We start from the raw sequence: 19,699 nt of genomic DNA on the forward strand, positions 1-19,699 counted from the left end.
ATCAAATGGGACCCTTCTGATTGTTTACCTTTGTTTTGCCATAAATTTATATTTATAGTTGACTGCATTAATACAACATTAATTTAACAGCTGTTGCATTTCACAGCATTTATAATAACTTAGCTGCTGCTCTGCCCTGCTATTCATAGCTAGTTTCCTTTCAGCTTGGCTGAAGCTCAATGGGCGCAAAGGTTTTGCGAAAACGTTCAGGACCGTCAAGCTCAAAAGCTGCATAAAATTCGCATAAAAAAAATGTGTGGACTTATTTTATTACATTTGTTGTAGCAAAAGCAAACTGAGCGCATCATAAGCCTCACTGCACTGCAATCTGAGGCCCAATAAATTGTTGTGTGCTAAATCGTCATGTATGCTTATGCTTATTAAATTTATATAATTTTAAAATATTTGTTTTGCCTTGGGCATAACAGAATTATATTTTCTTTTATTACGCATACGCCTGGTGCGGCCAACATGATGCTTAGCGTATACAATTTGAAATTGTTTTTGCAGCGATTCTGCACCTGATAAGAATACCAGCAAAATATTGAAGCTCTTCAACTGAAACCCAAACAAAGCACGCAAAGTAGTTGAGCAAAGCGTAAACTTTTGTCAAAGTATTTTTAATATAGCTCAGCAAACTTGCGTTTCTTTTGCAGCTGAACTGCATTAAAAGAGTTTTACAGTCTTAGTGCTGCTTTTCTGCTGATTGCCTTTTGGATTATATTTAAAGCTGCTCAAAAATCTGCATACGAACAAAGCGCCAAGCCGGCGGACAAATCAAATTCTCGAAGCATCGAGGCAAGAACTTAACGTGAATTGACAACTATTATTTTGCAGCTTTTAGCCCCACACTGTAGTTTGCATGCCTTTGTCAAGTGCAAAAATAAATTCAATTTGTTGCTGTCGCTCAAACATGTTGTTTTTACAGCACAAAAAAATAATGAAAAACTACAGCAGGCGTTAGAGTTAGAACAAAATAGTGTTAAGAGCTTGGGTAAATATAAATAAAAATATATGAAACATAGTAGTAAAGTAAAGTTGCAACCAAACTAATGCAATTTTAGCTGTTGCTGTCAATTCATATTTTTAATTAAAATTTAATGCACACTACTATTCGATTTATGCACAAGTTTTAGCCGCATTTGTTTATCTAACAGCACTTTAGTATATTTATTAATATGCGCGCTAAAATGTTGAAAAAATTATTAATGTTCTGCTTCCTAAAATATGCAAATGAATTTTAAATTAAACAAAAAGAACCGCAATAGCCACAGCCACATTGTTAAAAAGTAAAAGTAAACAAAGCCATGTTGAATGCTTTCGCCCACAATCGCCAAGTAAAGTGCGAAACAGCAAAAATGTAACAAACAAAATACTCATGAAACCATAAAATCTGTGCACAAACAGATCAACGCCCTCATATCACGCGTGGACATTAAAAGAGGATACCATAAAAAGAGCCAAATGGAAATGGAAAATGGCCACACAAAGGCGAGCAACAACAAAGGGGCATTGCTAGTCTGTGGGCGCGGCTCTTCAACAGAACTGCCAAAGGCATTTAAGCTCAGCTAAATTCTACGCCTAATTGCTGATAAAATATGCGCTACTCACCTGCAACAAACATATGTGCATAAAAAACAAAAAGAACCCTTAAGAACAGTTGCTGTTGCTGTTGCTGGGGCGGCACGGCTTTCATGTATTTGCCCCGACCACCAAACGCCAGCACGCTCATAATTTATAATTAACTAACCGGTCGCAGGACGTTGAAAGCAGCCAAGATAAAATAGACACTTTAAGCTGGTGGGCGCACAAATGGAATTAGCCACATTAAAGCATTTAGCTGCCAGCGCAACGCTGCGTATGCGTAATAGCTAACAAAGCGCAGCAGTATTTGTGCTTGATTCGTCAAATCCTACTTATTGCCCATATCCGTTTTGCAAACGAAGCAACTTTGCTTTGAATTGAGTTAGAGCATAATGCAGATAATAAATTTCCAGGTATCGAATCAAATTTGCAGCTGTTCGATTGCTCGCTTGTCCCTGGAGCCTTGCACTTTAAAATATATTTTCTTGCTGAAAAGGGTTACAAATCTGCCGAGTTGGCAACTGCTTAGCGAATTGACAGCTGGCGAAAGTTTAGTTGAGCGGCACTAGGGGCATATGAAACAAAAAAAGAAACTTTTCAGTTCAAATGCTGTGGCATGCAATTTGTGCTCATTAGGGTGCAACTAATCAAGCGCAGAGCTGCAACATTGAAAAAGGCGTAACACTGACTGACTGGCTGACTGACTGGTTCGTTAGCACTTAATACATGTGTGTGTACTTACCCCCGGTGTATAGCAGTTGGTTCTAGTTGCTCCCAGGTGAGAAAATTAGCATTTAACGACAAGCATATGGCAAATGGCTGCCCAAGGCTCACTTGACATTCAGTTTCAGTTACATATGTACAATACGTGCGCTTGCACTTGTTTTATTTATTTATTAGACACACACGGCACACGGAACACACAGTTTGTATACAAACAATGGCTAAATCGACCTGAAGATTTAATAGCAAATGGTCTTGATTAACAGCACAGTTGGACAGAGAGCTAATTACGGGGCGTTCATTGCTCACACATTCGATAAACAAATTGTTTAAATTGCGCTTTTAATGCGTTCATTAAATGTGAAGCACAATTGCCACACAGCCGCTGGCTGCTTTGCTGGCTGACTGGTTGGCCAATTGAAATCACACGCAAAAGTCTCAACAAATGGACGCAGCAAGGCTATGGGGCATGCGAATTCACGTTGCGACACGCACGAACACTAAAAGCGAACTGAATAGGCAACTGGCAACTGCCAGCGGAAGTGGCAAACGTTGAATGGAATGCAGATCAGCCGGCAGGCAGCGAAGTTCTAGACACGAAGTCCAACGACATGACTGCGCAGTTGTCAGCAACATAATTTTGGCGCGTAAGCTTAGCAACATTGTTGCCAGGCAATCACACAGCATGTTGCCAAGCTGTTGCTTTCTGACTTAGTTTAATTTTAATTGCGCGCACATTATACATTTATTTATTTATTTTTTTGCTGCGCGGAAAATCATGAAATCGAAGCAGCCAACACGTAACCAATTTAACGAGCTGTAAACGACTTCTCTTCAAGGCCTGAAGGTCAAGTTTTAACACATAACCCATGGCCAATTGTCGTTAACTTTCATTAGCGTGTTAATAAAGCGCTTAACTTGGCTCTTTATATAATTGCAATTGTAAACTGAAAAGCATCACGATTTATGGTATATGTTTAATAAATTCGAATTTTATTATTGTCTACAACATTTAAAACAAAACAAATCAACAATTATTTCATTATGAGCAAAAGCCACTTGGGTGAGAGACTAAAGTGCGCCTGTGTGGGTGCGTGTGCGTGTGCGTGTGCGTTTGTGTGCGTGTGTGTTTATGTGGGTGTGTGAGTTAGAGCGCAATTATGTCTAAGTAAAAAATTTGCTAAGGCGCTGCTGTCACTTCACTTGAGCTTCTTCAGAAAGAAACGATTGGGTGGGCCGTAGTTGACAGCGGGCACATGGCTGGCAGTGGGAGCAGCGGGCGCATCAGTTGGTTCTTCCACAACAATGGGCGCCATGGATGGGTCCTCGATGGCCAGCGCGGCGGGCGCTGTAGCGGGTGGCAGATACTGATTGGCGGGTGCGGCCAGCGTGGTCTGCACTTCCTCAGGCGTATAAGCAGCAGCTGTGGGCGGGCCGTAGACAGCTGAGGGCTGCTCTGGCTCTGCCTCGGGTGCAGCAGTGGTGGGCAGCACGTCGACAACATCGGCCATGGGCATAAAGTCCTCAGCGGTGGCTTGACGTGGCTCCATATCAGCTGGTGGTGGTCCATAGACGGGCACCTCCTCCTTCTTGGTCTTGTACTTGATGAAGTAAACCTCGGGCTTGGATGGCTTGGTGGGTGCGGGCGTGGGTATGACAATATCCTGCTCCTGCTCGGGCTTCTTGTGCAGCACATAGATCAGAGTCTTCTCCTCGTTCTGTGGTGGTGGTGGCACAACTGGTGGACGCAGCGCTGGTGCCGATGGCGCCTTGATGAACACAATCTTGTAATGCTTCTGCTTGGGTCCCACTTCGTGATGCACGCGTGGCTGAACAGCATCCTCCTCCTCAAAGTCCTTGGGCGGCACATGCACATAGATGTGCTTGTGGACGCGCGTCTCCTGTGGCGCATTGTTGTAGCCGCTGGCATGTTGCACGCCCGACAGGCGATGCGCCATGTTGTAGGTGTCGTCATAGGCATTCAAGGGCTCGTCCGCTGGCGCAAGCTGCTCATGCAGCTGATGCTGCTGCTGCTGTTGCTGCTGCTGCTGCATGGGAGGCAGATAGTTCATTTGTTGTGGCGCAAAGCTGGCGAAGGTCTGCTCCTGTGGCAGCGCCTGATAGATATGTGGAGCAGCAGGATGCGCTGTGCGAAAGAGACAGAGAGTATTACTTGAGTAAGCAACTTATGCAGTTGCAGCTTTGTTACCATTGAGTGGCAATGCGCGCTGACTTTGCTGCTGAGGTAATCCATGATAATACGGTGCTGGCGGCTCAGGACGCGCACTGGCCAGGCCCAAGAGGGCCACGCTGGCAACGAGTAGCGAATACACACGCATGGCAATGACAATGGCAAAAAGTCTTTTTGGTTTTTAATTAGCTTAGCTTAGATCACGTAATCCTTGTCTCAACGTCTGGTTCGTCTGCTGCTCTGTTGCTCGTTGGGAAAGCACAAATGTTGACTGATGCCCCACTGAGCTGACCAGCGAGCATTTATATGATTCGATTGGGAGAGCAGAGCAGAGCAGAGCAGAGCAGCGCTTAGCCGAAGCAGCCGACAAAAGCAACGCACGCTGAGCGTAGCGGCAGCAAGCCGAAAAAAAAGCTCATTACAAAAAGGCCGATACGAAAACGAATTTAATTAAACATCAAAAGACGGCACACACACACACACACAGAGAGAGACACTGAGACGCAGTCAAAGAGTTTGCAGCCAGCCAGGAATGGAGCGCTGGGCGTCTTTTGATGATGCCAAGCGCGAAATTGGAGCAGCCTATCGAATAAACTTGAATTATGGTAAACAAACATGTGCAAACTCTGTTGTTGCTATGGTTAAACTCCAAGTGTTGTTGTTGTTGGTGTTGGGTAAGGAGCAGCCCCTAAGGCAAACGATACCAATAAAGCTTCCTCAAAAGACAAGCACACCCTAAAGGTCACTTCAAGCCATGAAAACTTTAACTGGCGTGTGTTTTTGATTTTATTTTCTTTTGCACCCGAGTGTGTGAAGTGGAACACTTTGAATCTTTGAAGACGCTGCTGCATTGTTATTAACTTTAATAAAGTTCAATACGCTGCTAGCATTAAACTAATGCTAGAGTTCTGCTGCTTTTGTACTGCCCTGCCCAAGGTCATTGCGTATACGCCATGTCTGTCTGTCTACGACTGTCGTCAGCACAGACTTCACTTTCAACACCTACTACAACGCTTGCTTAGCTGCTTCACAATTGAATTACGAAACAATCGAATCAAAATCAATTTTATAATTGCAGCCAAGTAACAAAAAGAAAAAACAAACATGAAATAGATTTGATTTGCCACTGGGAAAGCAAAACAAAAAGCGTACAGCAAAGCCAAGTTGAAAGGCAAATAAATGAAATTAAGCACTTGTCCACGCCGGCCACAATTTATTAATCGTAATTGCAGGCCATCGATTGCGAGAGAAATTTCGTTCGTTGTGCAGAGAGACCCTCAAATGCTTATGGAAGTCTTGGGGGCAACAGGTTGGGGTCTGCTTTACGTCATTCATACTTGGCCGGCGACGTGTGCGCGCGGCTCATTGAAATTGGTTCACTTAGAGTTAAAGCTGAAGCTCTGGAGCTGGTAGCTGTTGGCTGGCAGCAGGCAGCGGGCCATAAATAAGCAGAAGAGCATAGCAGAGATCGACAGCTGCAGCAAGAGACGAGACGAGACGAGGCGTTGATTGCGACATCGCTGGGGCGAACAAATTGAAAATCAGGTCACCTGTGCAGTAGCTGGCCAAGTGGCAACAACAGTTGCCGTTGCTGCTGCTGCTGCTGCTGCTGCTGCTGCTTCTTCATTCACGCTCATTGGCATTTGTGTGTTTGCCCTTCGGTCACAACTATTGACTTTGCTCCATAATTGCTGCAAAGCGATGTCAATGAGGTATGAATGTTGCCAGGTCTGCGCTTTGGGTATTTCCACGATCTGGGAGCTTAAAATAGACAAAGCGCGCTTGAAGAATGCACTCGAGGAACTGTTGCTGCCACTTGTTGCACTCAAGTGTGCCCCCAGCTGACCCCCGCTCGTGCTTTGTCATTGCCACAATAGCTTAACCCAAGCGTCGAGCTGCGAGGGAGCTGCTACTCACATTTGGAGGCCTCGTCATTGAGATGCGACCCTACAAGTCGATTAGTTGGCCAGCAGCAGCTCGTTCAATATGCAAATCTTTAGCAAGTTCACGCACATAGAATTCCGAGTGACGTTATCAAGGATTTATGCCAGCTTAATTGTTTTTAAAGCACTTGCACTTATGTGTATGCATAATTCCCAAATTGTTGCTCTAATAACAATTGCAAATTATTTTTAGCAACTCATTTGCTTTTATTTTCAATCAAACTATTTTTACTTTTACCAGCTGCTGCTTATGATGAAGAGTAATAAATGCAAATCATGCCCAGAGTGTGTGTATGTTGTTACACATTTAAATGCTTCAACCTACATTAAACAAATTATGACAATTTGTAAATGAGTGTGAAGCTTGCGCCCGCAGCGCTCGCCCTCTGCCGCTTCAGCAGCTGAAGGAAGATGCTGCTGTTGAACTTAAGCTGCCGTCGTGTTGTTGTTGTTGTTCATGTTGACAAAGCGCTGAAACAAATTACTTAATGGCTTAGCCAGATAATAATGATCAGCTGGTCAGGGCACAGTGCATCAAGTTGTTGAATGCCAAGTATTGAAAATTTAATAAAATTCAACAAAATGCTTGCTGCAGTTGAAGTTTGCTACCCACATTAAAACTAAAACAATTTGTTTTCAAAATTATAACAGCTTCTTTTTTTTTAGCTACTTTCACACACTGTGCACTCAGCTTTATCGATTATCTTGTTAATTATCGCTAAACGCTTGCAGCCCAGATGTTGTTTTTGCCTTTTGAATTGTTTTCGCGCCAAGGCAATTGGGCACACGGTGGGCGGATGGGCTGCCTGATGCACAAGGTCAAGCCAACAATTTGGCACAAAGCGAGCGAGCCACAAATTATCGCCAGCCATCGCTCGTAACTTACATAACGCATACGACCCGTAGGAAGCTATTTAAATTGGAGTAGTAGCCGCGTGTTTTATTGTTTTACTTTTGCTTTGCCCACCCACCTGCAAAGCACACGGTTTTTAGAAAATTGTTGTGGTAGGCGTTGGTGGCACATGGTGATGTCATGTGTGGCAACCACGGCTTTTCAATTATAATGAATAATGAGCGCTGGCTTAAAGGCTCTCAAGCGCACAAGGCACAAAGCTTTATTGTCTTCTAAGTAGCGAACAATGACGTACGCTTTGTGCTTATTTTTTGCCAAGTGGAAAACAACATCAACTCCAATTGAAATATGTAAATAGATACGAAGTCGAAATCGATAGCAATAAAAGTTGCGTGCAATTAACGCAAGACAAATATTGACATTGAACTATGCGTTAAATGCTAATGAATAAAAGTTGAACAAATGCAGTGTATAAATAAATATCTGCAGACACGCAAACAATTTCTTTTATTTCTTTTCCGAGCTAATAACAACTGTGGGCGACTGACGACAATTGCAACAATAGCATTAAATAAACTACAAAAGTGGGTGTAGCCTTTAGCCTGCTCTAATGACAAAAGGCGCACTTGCAAACGATGAACAGCACTGACACTTGCTCCACAATTTGTGCCACTGACGTACATGTGGATACGTTGGATGCTCAATGCCAATGCCATTAAATGTGTATTGGTATGTGTGTTGCTGTTGATGTTGCTGTTGCCTGTGTCATGTTTCATTGAATAATGTGTCTTGTTAAATGCTCGCCGTAATTTGTATCGCTCGTAGTTTGTTTATTTACACAGTCATCTGGTTTGTTTGGAGCTGGCCCAAGCAATTGTGTGTTTGCTTTGTGTAAACACGCACATAATTACAAATCAACGGCGTGCTGACCATTTGCAGTCAATCGCATTTAACGCCGCCTTTGCAATTGTGGCTCATTGTGGCGGGAGCCTCCTTAGCTCCGAGCTGGCCGTCATGTTCGTTTGCTGTCTTGGCCTAACTGGCAATTAAAAATGTATTTGCTGGCACACAGCCACTGTGGGGGGCAAACGCGCGCTGCTAACTAACTGAAGAATTTCGCACAATGCTATTAATAATTCGTGTAGATTTCCAAGTGTGTGGGCCATGCTGCTGCAAGATTAATTTAAATGAGTTTTTTAAGCATAACATTAATTGAAATTCAATTTAATTAAATGTAGCAAAGCAAAGAGTAAAGTGCTTTAAATATTTCAACAGCCAAGCTGCAAGCCAATGCAAATACGTTAAGTTTCATAGCTGGCAGCTTTTTGCACTCATCAATTGCTTATCAGCTGCTGCGGTCGCATTACCTTGAGCAAGTTCAGCGCAAAAGCTTCGCTGTCGGCGCCAACGAACGTAAAACAAGCCACAGAAAGTAAACAAAAACAAACGCAAAGCGTAGCAAACAAAGTTAAACGCAAAATATAAAAACATCAACCCGGCAGTTATCAATTGCAGCTGCGCACGACTGGAACGACGATCGTAGTCGAGCCAAGCAAGAGTATGGAAACACTTCACAATGAGACAAACAATGACTGTCAGGTAGCTAATGAAGCCTTATCTTGGCTTATAATTAAAGCAATATAACACTTCTTGCAGCTAATTGTGGTGCAACAAAATCTACGCACGCTGCCTGCGTCAATGCTGAAGCAATATGCTGACTATGTGGAGTATATGGATTTGAGCAACAATTGCCTGAAGGATCTGGCATGGCTGGCGGAATTTGAGCAACTGCGTTATCTGGTGCTTGATAACAATTGTTTGCAAGAGTCTCAGCTGCGCACACTAGTGAAGCCGTTGCCACAGCTGGAAGTGCTTATGCTTAACAAGAATGAGGTGAGCTAAGCTAAGTTAACTACTATTAAATTGTTTACATATGTTGACGCATTGTAGTTCAGTGATCTACCCACAACTGTTAAGCTGTTGCGACGACTTTTTCCCAATTTGCAGTATCTCAGCCTACATGGCAATCCCATCTGTCCCGATGGGCTCAATTTAAAACCATTCTCAAACTACTTACAATACGACTACAAATACTACAGGTGCGTATAAAGTAGCACTCATTACACTTTAAATTAACTTTATCATAATTGCAGCAATTTTATAGCACAATCATTTAGCCATTTAAAGTTTCTGGATCACGGACTAGTTCAACGCAGCTATAGCTATGAAACTTTTCCGAACAATATCTATGCCAAAACAGATAGCAAAATAAAAACTACAAAAGTCTAATATCATTAACAGCTGCTATAATTAAAATTAACAAAATGTAGCTATTTGTGACATTTAATGGCTGTTTATTATTTCGAGCTCTCAGCATTTAGCCAAGACACACACCCATGCAGCAGCTTACGCGACAAAAGCTTTTTAGCACACGAAGCAGCGCACAAAGCAGAGAGCGCAATAAAACAGCGCAAAAACAAAAACAAATGAATTATACATAAGCTTAGGCAACTAAGCACTTGTCTGCACGCTATATTGAGTAATATTAAAATTTCAATCAATAGCTAATATTTGTTTGTAATAGCTGCAAATGCAAATGAATTGCAGTTGTATTTAAGTTTAAGTGTAGCGCATTCAAATGTCGTTACATATTATTCATTCGCTTGCTATCAGCTCGTGCGCCGGCCGGCATAACAGATAAAATAAAACTGCGTGAATCGTTAGCATAAAGCAAAAGCTAAACAAGCACGAATACACCTTAATATAAATTGAAGGCAGACAGCATTAGCAGCTTCAGTTTCCAGTGCATTCTCAAGCAGTTGCCAACGGTTTCTGTCTTACATTCGTTTTGTTTCTATCTCGCTCTAGCAGTGCATTTGCTATTCAAAAGTTAAGCAATATGGCAGATCCCAAAGCACAGCCAAAATATACTAAAGTGAGTATTATTATTATTATTAGCATTACAAACAAGTGTTGAGTTTCAATGTTGATTGAATGAGCGTAACGAGCTGCGTCGCATGTTAATTTGCGACAAACTGTGCAAATTCAAATAAATTCTTCAGAGTATAGGCGCAGTTGTTAAACTAGTTTATTGCGCAAAAACAGTATATAGAAATATATTTATAGAGTGCGTAAAGTATACATACTAAATACATATATTAAAATCGATGGAGCCTACGCAAAGGCAAAACATGTTGCTCGCTGACTTATCAGCTGTCAGTCATACACTGCTTATAAATAAACTGAGATTATGCTCAGTATTGTAGTTACTTTTGCTTTTTTATAATATACTTAATTAGAGGGTATTAAATGGTTCAACAGCATCTTATCGCAAACTCTTGTTTACTTGTTGATAACGATTAGAGTGCTCTGTATACCATGACAAGTCATAATTTGATTATTTAGATTAGCTATATCTTATCGCATTATAAAATTAGCAGCGCAAGCTTTACAACCCACAGTTGAATACTAAAAGCCATAAATTATACATTGATACTTAAAAGTTTGAGCAATATTAAAGCAAGCCTTGATTTTGTACTACTAAAATGATCTTATTAGCTTTGTTTAATACAAACAACAATTGCGTTAACATTGACATTATTTGTTTAAACTTAAAAGTTCAGCTATCAACTTTAAGTTAGTTGAAATTATCAGGCAATTGAAAATTTGTTTGCGTGACTGATAAAGTGGCAATCAGCACACACACAAAGTAGTTGACAACTTTTTGAGTGCTTAATAAGCCACTTAAATATATAACAAAGTGGCTAGCATGCAGTTTGAAAAATTACTTATACGTCGACTGCAGCTGCAAATGCGTTTAAAGCGTTGTAAGTCACAAATTGAGAGCTGCCAGCCCGCGCACTGTGAGGTGAGGCGCACAGTTTGAAAGCAATTGGTAAACGCCTGAAAGTAAACTGCATTTAAACAAAATTGTAATGTTATATTGTTGCTAACCTAACTGTTATCTGTTGCAGCTGTTTATCAACAATGAATTTGTTGATGCTGTTTCGAAGAAAACTTTCGCCACGGCCAATCCTGCTACGGGCAAGGAGATCATCAAAGTTGCCGAGGGCGATAAGGTAACATAACTTTTGTATATATATCAAAGACTTTACTATAAACTATATGCGCTTTAGGCTGATGTAGATCTAGCTGTAGCTGCTGCCAAGAAGGCCTTCCATCGCGGCTCCGCCTGGCGCCAGATGAGTCCACTGCAGCGCACTAATCTGATGAACAAGTAAGTCACTGGACCATTTAAACTTGCTCAAATACTCACATAAATCGTTGCAGACTCTGCGAACTGATGGAGCGTGATAAGCACTTCCTGGCTAGCATTGAGACCCAGGACAATGGCAAGCCCTTTGCTGAGGCGCTGTTCGATGTCACCATCTCCATAATGACGCTACAGTATTATGCCGGCTGGACCGACAAGTTCTTTGGCGACACCATTCCAGCAGGTGGCTTCATTGCCATGACACGCAAGGAGCCCGTTGGTGTCGTGGGCCAAATTATACCCTGGAACTATCCACTGCTTATGCTCGCCTGGAAGTGGGGACCTGCTCTGGCCGTGGGCTGCACAATTATTATGAAGCCAGCGGAGCAGACGCCGCTGACTGCACTGCACATGGCCGCGCTGGCCAAGGAGGCGGGCTTCCCGCCAGGCGTTATCAACGTCATCAACGGCTTTGGTCCTACAGCAGGCGCTGCTATTAGCCAGCATCCAGATATTGCCAAGGTGGCATTCACTGGCTCCGTGGAAATTGGACGCATTGTCATGGAGGCGGCTGCCAAGTCGAATCTCAAACGCGTTTCGCTTGAGCTGGGCGGCAAGAGTCCAGTGGTGGTGTTCGAGGATGCCGACAGTAAGTGCAAGGCGCTGCAAGCCTAAACTATAAATTAATTGCATTTAATTTGCAGTTGACTATGCCGTGGAGACCACACACGAGGCGCTGTTCTCCAATCACGGCCAGAGCTGCTGCGCTGGCAGTCGCACCTATGTGCATGAGAAGATCTACGACAAGTTTGTGGAGAAAGCCGCCGCCAAGGCCAAGGCACGCAAGGTGGGTAATCCGTTCGAGCAGGACGTGCTGCAGGGTCCACAAATCGACGACGAAATGCTGACCAAGGTGCTCAACTATATTGAGAGTGGCAAGCAGCAGGGCGCCAAGCTGCAGGCCGGTGGCAAGCGCATTGGCAATGTGGGCTACTTTATTGAGCCCACTGTCTTCTCGGATGTAAAGGACGACATGCGCATTGCCCAGGAGGAGATCTTTGGCCCCGTGCAGTCCATCTTCAAGTTCAGCTGCATTGAGGAGATGATCGATCGCGCCAACAATGTGCAGTATGGTCTGGCCGCTGGCGTCATCACCAACGACATCAACAAGGCCATGAAGTTTGCCAACAGCGTGGACGCCGGCTCCGTTTGGATCAACTGCTATGATGCAGTGCTGCCACAGACGCCATTCGGCGGCTTCAAGCACTCGGGCATTGGTCGCGAGCTGGGCAAGGATGGCCTGGACAACTATCTGGAGACCAAGACCATTACCATGAAGCTGTTGTAAGCTCTCGATTCTATCGCACTTTTGTTTAGACTACTGCATTTTTATTAAAAACATTAAATTAGCATTTTACAAACGAGGCACGAGTTTCACTTAACTTAGGCTTACAAAATATCAATTGTTCGAGATAGAAACCTGAGATTGCATTGCTGCTTCAGTCAAAAGGCAGCGCTCAAGCCTGCGTGGTTGAGTGGGATGTTAGTGGGCGTGCAGCAGCGTCCTGCAGCTTTAGCTCCAGCAGTGGCATGGCCACATCGCTTAGCCTGGACTTGGCGCTCTGATAATCCTCATCTGACTTTGGCCGCGCCTGCGTCTGCTGCTGCTCATGCCGCGGACTGCTCTGCTGCACTTCAGTATAGACTGGCTGCAGCACAGCCACCGGCTGCTCAAACATATCCTCGATATCAACCAGCTGAAAGTCCAGCGCCAGCGAATAACGCAGCAGCATAAGCAGCAGCGCGAGCAGCCAAAGCACCAGGCAAACAATGTAGCTGCAGCGAAAGAGTTGCAGGTAGGCATCATGTGAGATGCGATGCTCGTTGACAAAAGGACGCAGCAGGGACATGGCATCGCCACAGCTGCAAATGCAAAGAGTAGAGTGAGCTGAGCGCTAGAGAGATTGAGTGAACTTACCTAATGGCCGCGGAATTGGTTAGCTCCTGTCGCAGTTGGCTGCACAAGCGCTTCAGATAGCCATTGGTCAGTATGGTGTAGGCGATGCTGCTGACAGTCATGAGCGTAAACATGACAATAGAAGGCACAACAATGCGCCAGGGCTTGGGCAGCACGCTGCAAAATAAAGAGCGCAATCAATTAGTTGAGCTTTAGCTTATAGCTCACTATAAACTTACGAAGTTTTCTTGTGGCCCGTTTGATAAATCAAACACATGGCTGTCCATATAATGGCTACAATTTCAGATATAAAAGGAAATGCATAGACGAACTGAGCACCAAAGCCAGTGCTCCAGCGTGTGGCAAATGTATCTACAGATTCTGCATAAATGAATTAAATTTAAGCTGCATGTTATTTAATAGTTCAAACTATGCTTACGGCTAGCTAAGAACTTGCGATCCAGCTCAGCATTGGGTGCAACTTGCGGCGTTGCACTTGTCGTTGTTGTTGTCGCTGGCAGCTCCTGATGGCTAACCAGGCGTGCCAGCTGTGGTGCATAATCCTTTGGCTCATAGATATGTGCAAATTTATACTTTGGCTTCTTGGTTGTAGCTGTTTAACATAAAGAAAAGCTTTAGCTATAGAGCAGCTAATTACGCTTAAGACTTACAGCTGTCGCTCTGCAGCATTTGCGGCTTTTCGTTGTAGCCATAGGCCAGCTGTTCGAACCTGACTAAATCCTGTTGTAGAATCTCTTTGCTTTTGTTGTCCAGCTTGGCAAAGTCGCGCTGCTTAAATATAATTTTGGCACTGATGATTCCATCGTAAAAATCTCCAGACAGCATGTGCAGTGAAACGCTCCAGATAATAGAGATTATAGCCACAAGCACCATGAGGCATATAACTATGTCTATAAATAGCAAACATTAACATTAAGCATATGAGTGTGGCAGATTTGCCTATTATAGCTAAGCAAGTTTATGTGTACTTGTCAGTCCATTTTTAATCATAAACATAATTGATTGCCTATTGCGTTCACGTCGTCGTCGTCACATTCTTAACCAATATTTTTGAAAATTATTGACAAAACTAAAAAGAAACTGCGCAACGTAGCAGCAGAACGTTTGTTGTTATTTTTACTAGAAGGTTGAAGCAACGTTATTTTTAAGGCACAACCTTCGACTTTATATATTAAATTTTCGTTGTAAATTAGCAGCGAGCGTGAACAATAATAAATTGTTGTTGTGCTGGAGGTGGAGTCCCATAGACTTGGCGGCGTCTGCTTTGTGTATATTCAAAGACAAATTCACGTCGTTAGTAATTTTTGTATTTTGTGCGTGCTTAGTTTATATTGGCGGCATGATATCATGGCAGATGTTCCTATGGCTTGGCTAACGAGCAGCGAAGCAACAAGCGTTCAGATTAATGTACAACCGCTCAATAAAATTCATTTTAATTCGCTATAAATTTTCTTGCACAAAATGCATTATGGCCAACAGTCAACAAACATTTTACGTTGCAATGCTAAAATCATTTTATTGTTGTCTTAGCATTTTATGAGCTGCAGTCTGACTTGTGAAAATACGTACAATATATATGCACATAATAAACTATTAGCGAGTTTCATGCACAACTGAACGCATAAATTAAAAGATTTTCTCATTTTTTGTATACTTGTGAATAGAATTTATTTATATTGTTTGGCATTTACTGCGCATACTTTTAATTGTGAGTTGCATGACATCATGCCCCGCATCTCGAACGGTTCTGCTGTTGCTGCTGCTGGTGCTCTGCTCTGGGTGTGGATCAGCAAGCAGCAAACTCCAGCGCGCAGCTCGCTCGAGCGTTACGGTGCTTTGGGGCTAAAGGTAAAACGGTCAAATAGCCACAACCGTTGGGCCAGTCAAGTGTCATTAGCATTGTTATTATTTTGGCAATCAAACTGTCGATTTGTGTAACTTAATATGGCTCAGCGTAGCAGCGATGGCGTAATGTTATAAACAAACAAAAATAGGCGCTGTTATAAATAAATATTACGTTGAACAACTTGAATAATACCAGCAGAATTTCTAACTCAAGCCGTCGCACAAAGCAAAAGCTTTTGTATATATTTTAAACTTTTATGCCGGCTTACACTAATGTTTATCGCAACGTTTAGTCATAAATTATGCAAAATGTGTATTATTATATTAATTTGTAGCGGAAGTACATACGCACTTATCTTTTGTTTGTTTGAAAAGTAACCACATGGCGTATACGCATTTTATGCACTCTTGCGAATGTATACAAACGTTTGTTTATTAATAATTCAGCAAACATAAACAAACTGGCCAGCAGCTATGCTAATTAGCACATTTTATTAAATACCATTTAAGGCAATTTAGCACGCTAAACGATTTGAACTTTATCAATGTAAATGTTAATAAATCAAACATTGTTGGCTGCTCTAATATGTGTACACTTTTCGTTGCTCTGCACATTCCATTAAGAAAAGCCCAAATACTTGCTGACAGACAAGCCGACAGACTGGCAGTTTAAACAGAAATAAACGCAGCGGCGGCAACGACAGCTGTTGCCTTAATTGATAGAAATATTTGCTGTCAATATGAAAACCACAAGAAGACAGTCAATTTACTCTGTCATGCAGACAGCCTAACCTAAGTATATAGAGCACTATTTTTGGCTAGCATTATAGACTTAAAGATAGTGTAAAAAATGTAGTCACACATACGATTTAGTTTGCGCACATCGCCAGTTGATAATTGTCGTTGTTTGTATTTTTTTATCAGCTCCATTGTTGCATATTTTGGTTTAAGTTTTAATCTCGTATGCTGAATTTTTAAATTCACACTTCACAAATCGCTGCAAAAACCCGTAAATAAATTTAATTTAAGCGCTATTTATTTACATAAAAACGAATACTGGGCGCTATTTATTCACTTTAACGATGCCTCATGCGGTTTCAATCTTTTGACAAGCTACAACAATTTTTGTTTCACATTTGTTTAGTTTTATGGCGCGTATACAAATATCTTGTAGCAACTGTGCATAGTACTTATAGCACATAAACAAAATGGATATTTGCGCGTGTAAATAATCGACAGTAAAACTAGCAAAATATTCAATTTTACAATCAACAATCAATCAAGCCAAATAAGCCAGCCATCATTTGAAAACACAAAATTTCTTTTGTCACATTACGTATACGTCACTGTTGATAAATTAACACACTTCGCTGTGCGAGTTTCTTAATGCCCGTTCTAATTGCACATTGACGTGTGTGCTGGGCTTATAAATAGAAGTCGGCACAAGAAATCAACAATAGACACACTCCGCCTGTCACAGTTGAGGGTCAACCCACAAACGAAAGCAATTTCATTGAATATTTATGCTATTTGTTTCATTTACATAAATGCGCCGCAAGCGTTGGAAAAACAAAGCATTTGCCAAATTCAAATGGAAAACTAAACGCGCGCGTGCTTAGCAGCAAAGAACAGCCGCAGCTCTTGGCAGTTACTCACAAACTGAGGCAAACATCGAACTAAGCGGGCACACATACGCACACTAATACACACGCACACCATAGTTTCTCCAGCGTGCTCAATTGCGAGAGCGCGTGAGAGAGAGAGAGAGAGAGAGCGAGTTTCCTCTGTTTTGTTTTGGTTGCCATACACATCTGCAACTGGTTGCTCAAGTTTACGCTTTTTGTTTTGATTTTGTTTTCCGAATTGTTGTTTGTTATTTTTTGACGCGCACATTTTCGGCAGCGCTGCGTGGGAGATAATAATATATGACTGTTGTTTTTTGCGCTGCTATTGTTTTATTTTCATAACAAATTTTCAAAACAATTTTATGAGCTGACGCTTGTTAACTGTTGTACGCAGCGTATGCGTTATATTTGTAGTTCTTCATTTAAAGCTCATTGCTTGCCTTGGCTGTAAAGTTTCTATGGCCACATTTATCGGCGTTGTCCTTGAAAACGAAAGCCGCCGCCTGCTGAACTCAAGGTGAACCTAATTAACAGCCGCAAGACTCAAGCGGCTTTGCCAGACGTAAGCGTTTGAATGGCAAATTTAAATCGCGTGCCAAAGAGGCGTATGCATTTTTTTTTTTGCTATAAAGAAAGTTCATCAACTAGAGTTACCCGTAGCATGTGTGCAGCAGTATGTGTAATATATGTAAATTTAAAAGGCTTCATGTTGAATTGAAGTTGGTTTTTAAGTTTCACGGCTGTAAAGCAACGAAAACTAAAACCCAAACCTCCAACAGTAACAAATTGTGGCCAAGCCTATAAACAGAAATTTATAACAAGTCTAATCACAAATCTTTCATTAGCTAAAATACAAATTGTAATTTTTTAACTCAGATTAATTTAATGTTGTTAAAAAGTATCAAAAATTTAATTTTTAAAATTAAATGTTCTTAAAAAGTAAAAGAACAAGATTATATTATTGGCATATTAACTAAATTTGTATTGTGTTAGTTTCTAACTATATCTGAGCGTAGGCTTTCAAAATTTTGCATTTCTCCCCCCTAAATACTTAACATGACAAATGTACGATCGCGACAGAAGGCTTTCAACAAGCTGTCGCTTTTACGATTTGCCATTCAGTCAATATTATTTTAGCAATTTCCATAAAACTATACACATGTCTTGCTTATGTAGATTACTATATAGTACATATTTATTTACACACAACCATGTGTGAAAAATGATGCAAAGTTTTCCATGTTGAAATCGGCGATGACGTTGTGCGCGCTTATGTAAATCGGCAAGCGGCAAACGTAACGCGACGTTTCATAAATTTATTACAACATTGGCAACAATAGATACAACGACAAACAAAAGCGAGATATAATGCTCAGAGCAATAAATAACATTGGGACAATCAATCATAATGGCATGATTAAGTCTTGATGCTACTGAAGGACATAGATGGTTGTGACGTAATCAACGTATATCAAAGCCAAACAGCAAGTAAACAGTGCGTATGCTTGATTTCAGTTATAGCATTTGTTTACAGGAAGCTTAAGCACACATATGTGCTGCTAAAAATATTTGAATATCTTTTTTCAACTTACATTCATAACGTAAAACTGCACGATGCGCCTCCTTGGTTAACATATTCAGACTCTCGCCAATTTGGCGTATCCTTTGTGGCGTGCTCTGCAACATGCTCACGGTCATGTCTTTTTCACAATTTCGATTTGCAAAACATTTTTTTTTTCCATTAAGTGCTTATTAATTGCGCTCTATATGAGGCAAACAATTAACAAGACGGCAATGCAAAAACTTAACACTTGAGTGCGCATATTGAGTGAGTTTGAAGTGCTGATGAATCAAGAGTCAAAGTAACATTGACACGAGCGCGCTAAAAAATGAACATTCAAACGCAGCGAATGCTCGACGAGAACTGCGCGTAGGCCAAGAGGCAAGTCGAGCGGTTAACAAATGTTTGGCTTGTATGAGAAATTCTAATTTGGTGGCGTCACTTGGCGCTGGTTACGAATCGAGCATAGATTCCAGCCAGCCAGCCAGCCAGTCTGTTTGTCTGTTTGCCCAGGACAGTTGCCAAGCGGTAGGGTAGGTGTATAAGTAGACTCTACATATGTGTGTGTGTGTGTGTGTGTGTAAGTCACCCCTAATGGCAAGCTGCTGCACGCACAAAAGGCAATGACCGACCTAGTCGGCGTTTTGGGAATCCAAATTGTTTAGTGGTGTCATTGCGTGCTTTGGCTGTGCCCAACTGTGTTAATTAGGCTAAAAGTGCAGCAGAACAAATTTATACCACCAGGTGTTTGATGTTGCCTAGCCAGGATGTAGTCCACGGGGGTGGCAGCAGTTACAAGCTGGATTACATTTTTATTATACTTGGCACACCCATTTTTAGAGCTTAACAAAGTCTTAAATTTAAAGAAAATAAGTCGGCATCATAGGTTTGATTATCTTAACTTGGTCAAAAGTCTAACGATTATTAAAAGTTTACTGTTTTATACATAAATGCGTCATTACATTTTTAAATATTAATATTCATTTGTTACTCCCACGAGTCTATAAAGGTATAAGATTAAGAACTTTTGAAAAGTACAATTTCTAATAGCCTTAGAATATAAATTCTTTAAAAATAAAATAATAAAAGGTAATAATAATAATTAATTTTAAGAGTAGTTCTTACATTCCTTTTAAATTACAAAATTCCACTTGAATTAAATAAAATAAAATGATGGCTGATT

At 41.6% G+C, this 19,699-nt stretch overlaps 5 protein-coding genes across 7 annotated transcripts in view; 2 read left to right on the top strand and 3 right to left on the bottom strand.

The window, feature by feature from the left end:
• LOC108602930 (RYamide receptor) overlaps positions 1–2,800 on the bottom strand; it is a 49,143-nt gene extending 46,343 nt beyond the window's left edge. Inside the window, exon 1 of the mRNA XM_017991273.1 lies at positions 2,327–2,800. The gene's annotated coding sequence lies outside the window, so the exon portion shown is untranslated. The remainder of the gene's footprint in view (positions 1–2,326) is intronic.
• A 592-nt stretch (positions 2,801–3,392) lies between these two features.
• On the bottom strand, positions 3,393–4,723 carry LOC108604106 (proline-rich extensin-like protein EPR1). The gene is made up of 2 exons (XM_017993387.1): positions 4,517–4,723; positions 3,393–4,453 (listed from the first exon to the last, which is right to left on the bottom strand). The coding sequence occupies exons 1-2, from the start codon at positions 4,644–4,646 to the stop codon at positions 3,507–3,509; spliced, it is 1,077 nt and encodes a 358-aa protein (XP_017848876.1). The 5' UTR covers positions 4,647–4,723; the 3' UTR covers positions 3,393–3,506.
• Positions 4,724–8,815: 4,092 nt separating this feature from the next.
• On the top strand, positions 8,816–9,857 carry LOC108604107 (leucine-rich melanocyte differentiation-associated protein). The gene is made up of 4 exons (XM_017993388.1): positions 8,816–8,893; positions 8,951–9,187; positions 9,245–9,393; positions 9,448–9,857. The coding sequence occupies exons 1-4, from the start codon at positions 8,855–8,857 to the stop codon at positions 9,581–9,583; spliced, it is 561 nt and encodes a 186-aa protein (XP_017848877.1). The 5' UTR covers positions 8,816–8,854; the 3' UTR covers positions 9,584–9,857.
• Positions 9,858–10,082: 225 nt separating this feature from the next.
• LOC108604103 (aldehyde dehydrogenase X, mitochondrial) lies at positions 10,083–12,928 on the top strand. The gene is made up of 5 exons (XM_017993383.2): positions 10,083–10,229; positions 11,269–11,373; positions 11,431–11,531; positions 11,585–12,156; positions 12,212–12,928. Exons 1-5 carry the CDS (start codon positions 10,194–10,196, stop codon positions 12,853–12,855), a joined length of 1,458 nt encoding a protein of 485 aa, XP_017848872.1. The 5' UTR covers positions 10,083–10,193; the 3' UTR covers positions 12,856–12,928.
• Positions 12,853–18,852, bottom strand: LOC108604104. 3 transcript variants are annotated; one of them, XM_017993386.1, is made up of 7 exons: positions 16,874–16,971; positions 16,197–16,327; positions 14,136–14,375; positions 13,904–14,077; positions 13,704–13,845; positions 13,486–13,641; positions 12,853–13,430 (listed from the first exon to the last, which is right to left on the bottom strand). In XM_017993386.1, the coding sequence occupies exons 2-7, from the start codon at positions 16,258–16,260 to the stop codon at positions 13,025–13,027; spliced, it is 1,182 nt and encodes a 393-aa protein (XP_017848875.1). In that variant the 5' UTR covers positions 16,261–16,327; positions 16,874–16,971; the 3' UTR covers positions 12,853–13,024. The 3 variants fall into 3 exon arrangements, with proteins under 3 accessions (XP_017848875.1, XP_017848873.1, XP_017848874.1); XM_017993384.1 differs by lacking the exons at positions 16,197–16,327; positions 16,874–16,971 and adding an exon at positions 18,548–18,852; XM_017993385.1 differs by having other exon boundaries at positions 16,197–16,971.
• Between the last annotated feature and the right edge of the window lie 847 nt (positions 18,853–19,699).

Source organism: Drosophila busckii, chromosome 3R (genome assembly GCF_011750605.1).
Source record: "Drosophila busckii strain San Diego stock center, stock number 13000-0081.31 chromosome 3R, ASM1175060v1, whole genome shotgun sequence".
Lineage (NCBI taxonomy): Eukaryota > Metazoa > Arthropoda > Insecta > Diptera > Drosophilidae > Drosophila > Drosophila busckii.

Bases quoted from the DNA above. Each gene is read 5' to 3' on its own strand.
- LOC108604106 (XM_017993387.1), bottom strand. From the start codon at position 4,646: ATGCGTGTGTATTCGCTACTCGTTGCCAGCGTGGCCCTCTTGGGCCTG. The intron at 4,454-4,516 runs GTAACAAAGCTG...TCTTTCGCACAG, and splicing joins GCGCGCATTGCCACTCAATG to CGCATCCTGCTGCTCCACAT.
- LOC108604103 (XM_017993383.2), top strand. From the start codon at position 10,194: ATGGCAGATCCCAAAGCACAGCCAAAATATACTAAA. The intron at 11,532-11,584 runs GTAAGTCACTGG...AAATCGTTGCAG, and splicing joins CGCACTAATCTGATGAACAA to ACTCTGCGAACTGATGGAGC. The intron at 12,157-12,211 runs GTAAGTGCAAGG...TTTAATTTGCAG, and splicing joins GGTGTTCGAGGATGCCGACA to TTGACTATGCCGTGGAGACC.
- LOC108604104 (XM_017993384.1), bottom strand. From the start codon at position 18,653: ATGACCGTGAGCATGTTGCAGAGCACGCCACAAAGGATACGCCAAATT. The intron at 14,376-18,547 runs GTAAGTTGAAAA...TGCTATTTATAG, and splicing joins TGCAGTTTTACGTTATGAAT to ACATAGTTATATGCCTCATG. The intron at 13,642-13,703 runs GTAAGTTTATAG...TTTATTTTGCAG, and splicing joins ACGGGCCACAAGAAAACTTC to CGTGCTGCCCAAGCCCTGGC.
- LOC108604107 (XM_017993388.1), top strand. From the start codon at position 8,855: ATGGAAACACTTCACAATGAGACAAACAATGACTGTCAG. The intron at 9,188-9,244 runs GTGAGCTAAGCT...GACGCATTGTAG, and splicing joins TTATGCTTAACAAGAATGAG to TTCAGTGATCTACCCACAAC. The intron at 9,394-9,447 runs GTGCGTATAAAG...TCATAATTGCAG, and splicing joins TACGACTACAAATACTACAG to CAATTTTATAGCACAATCAT.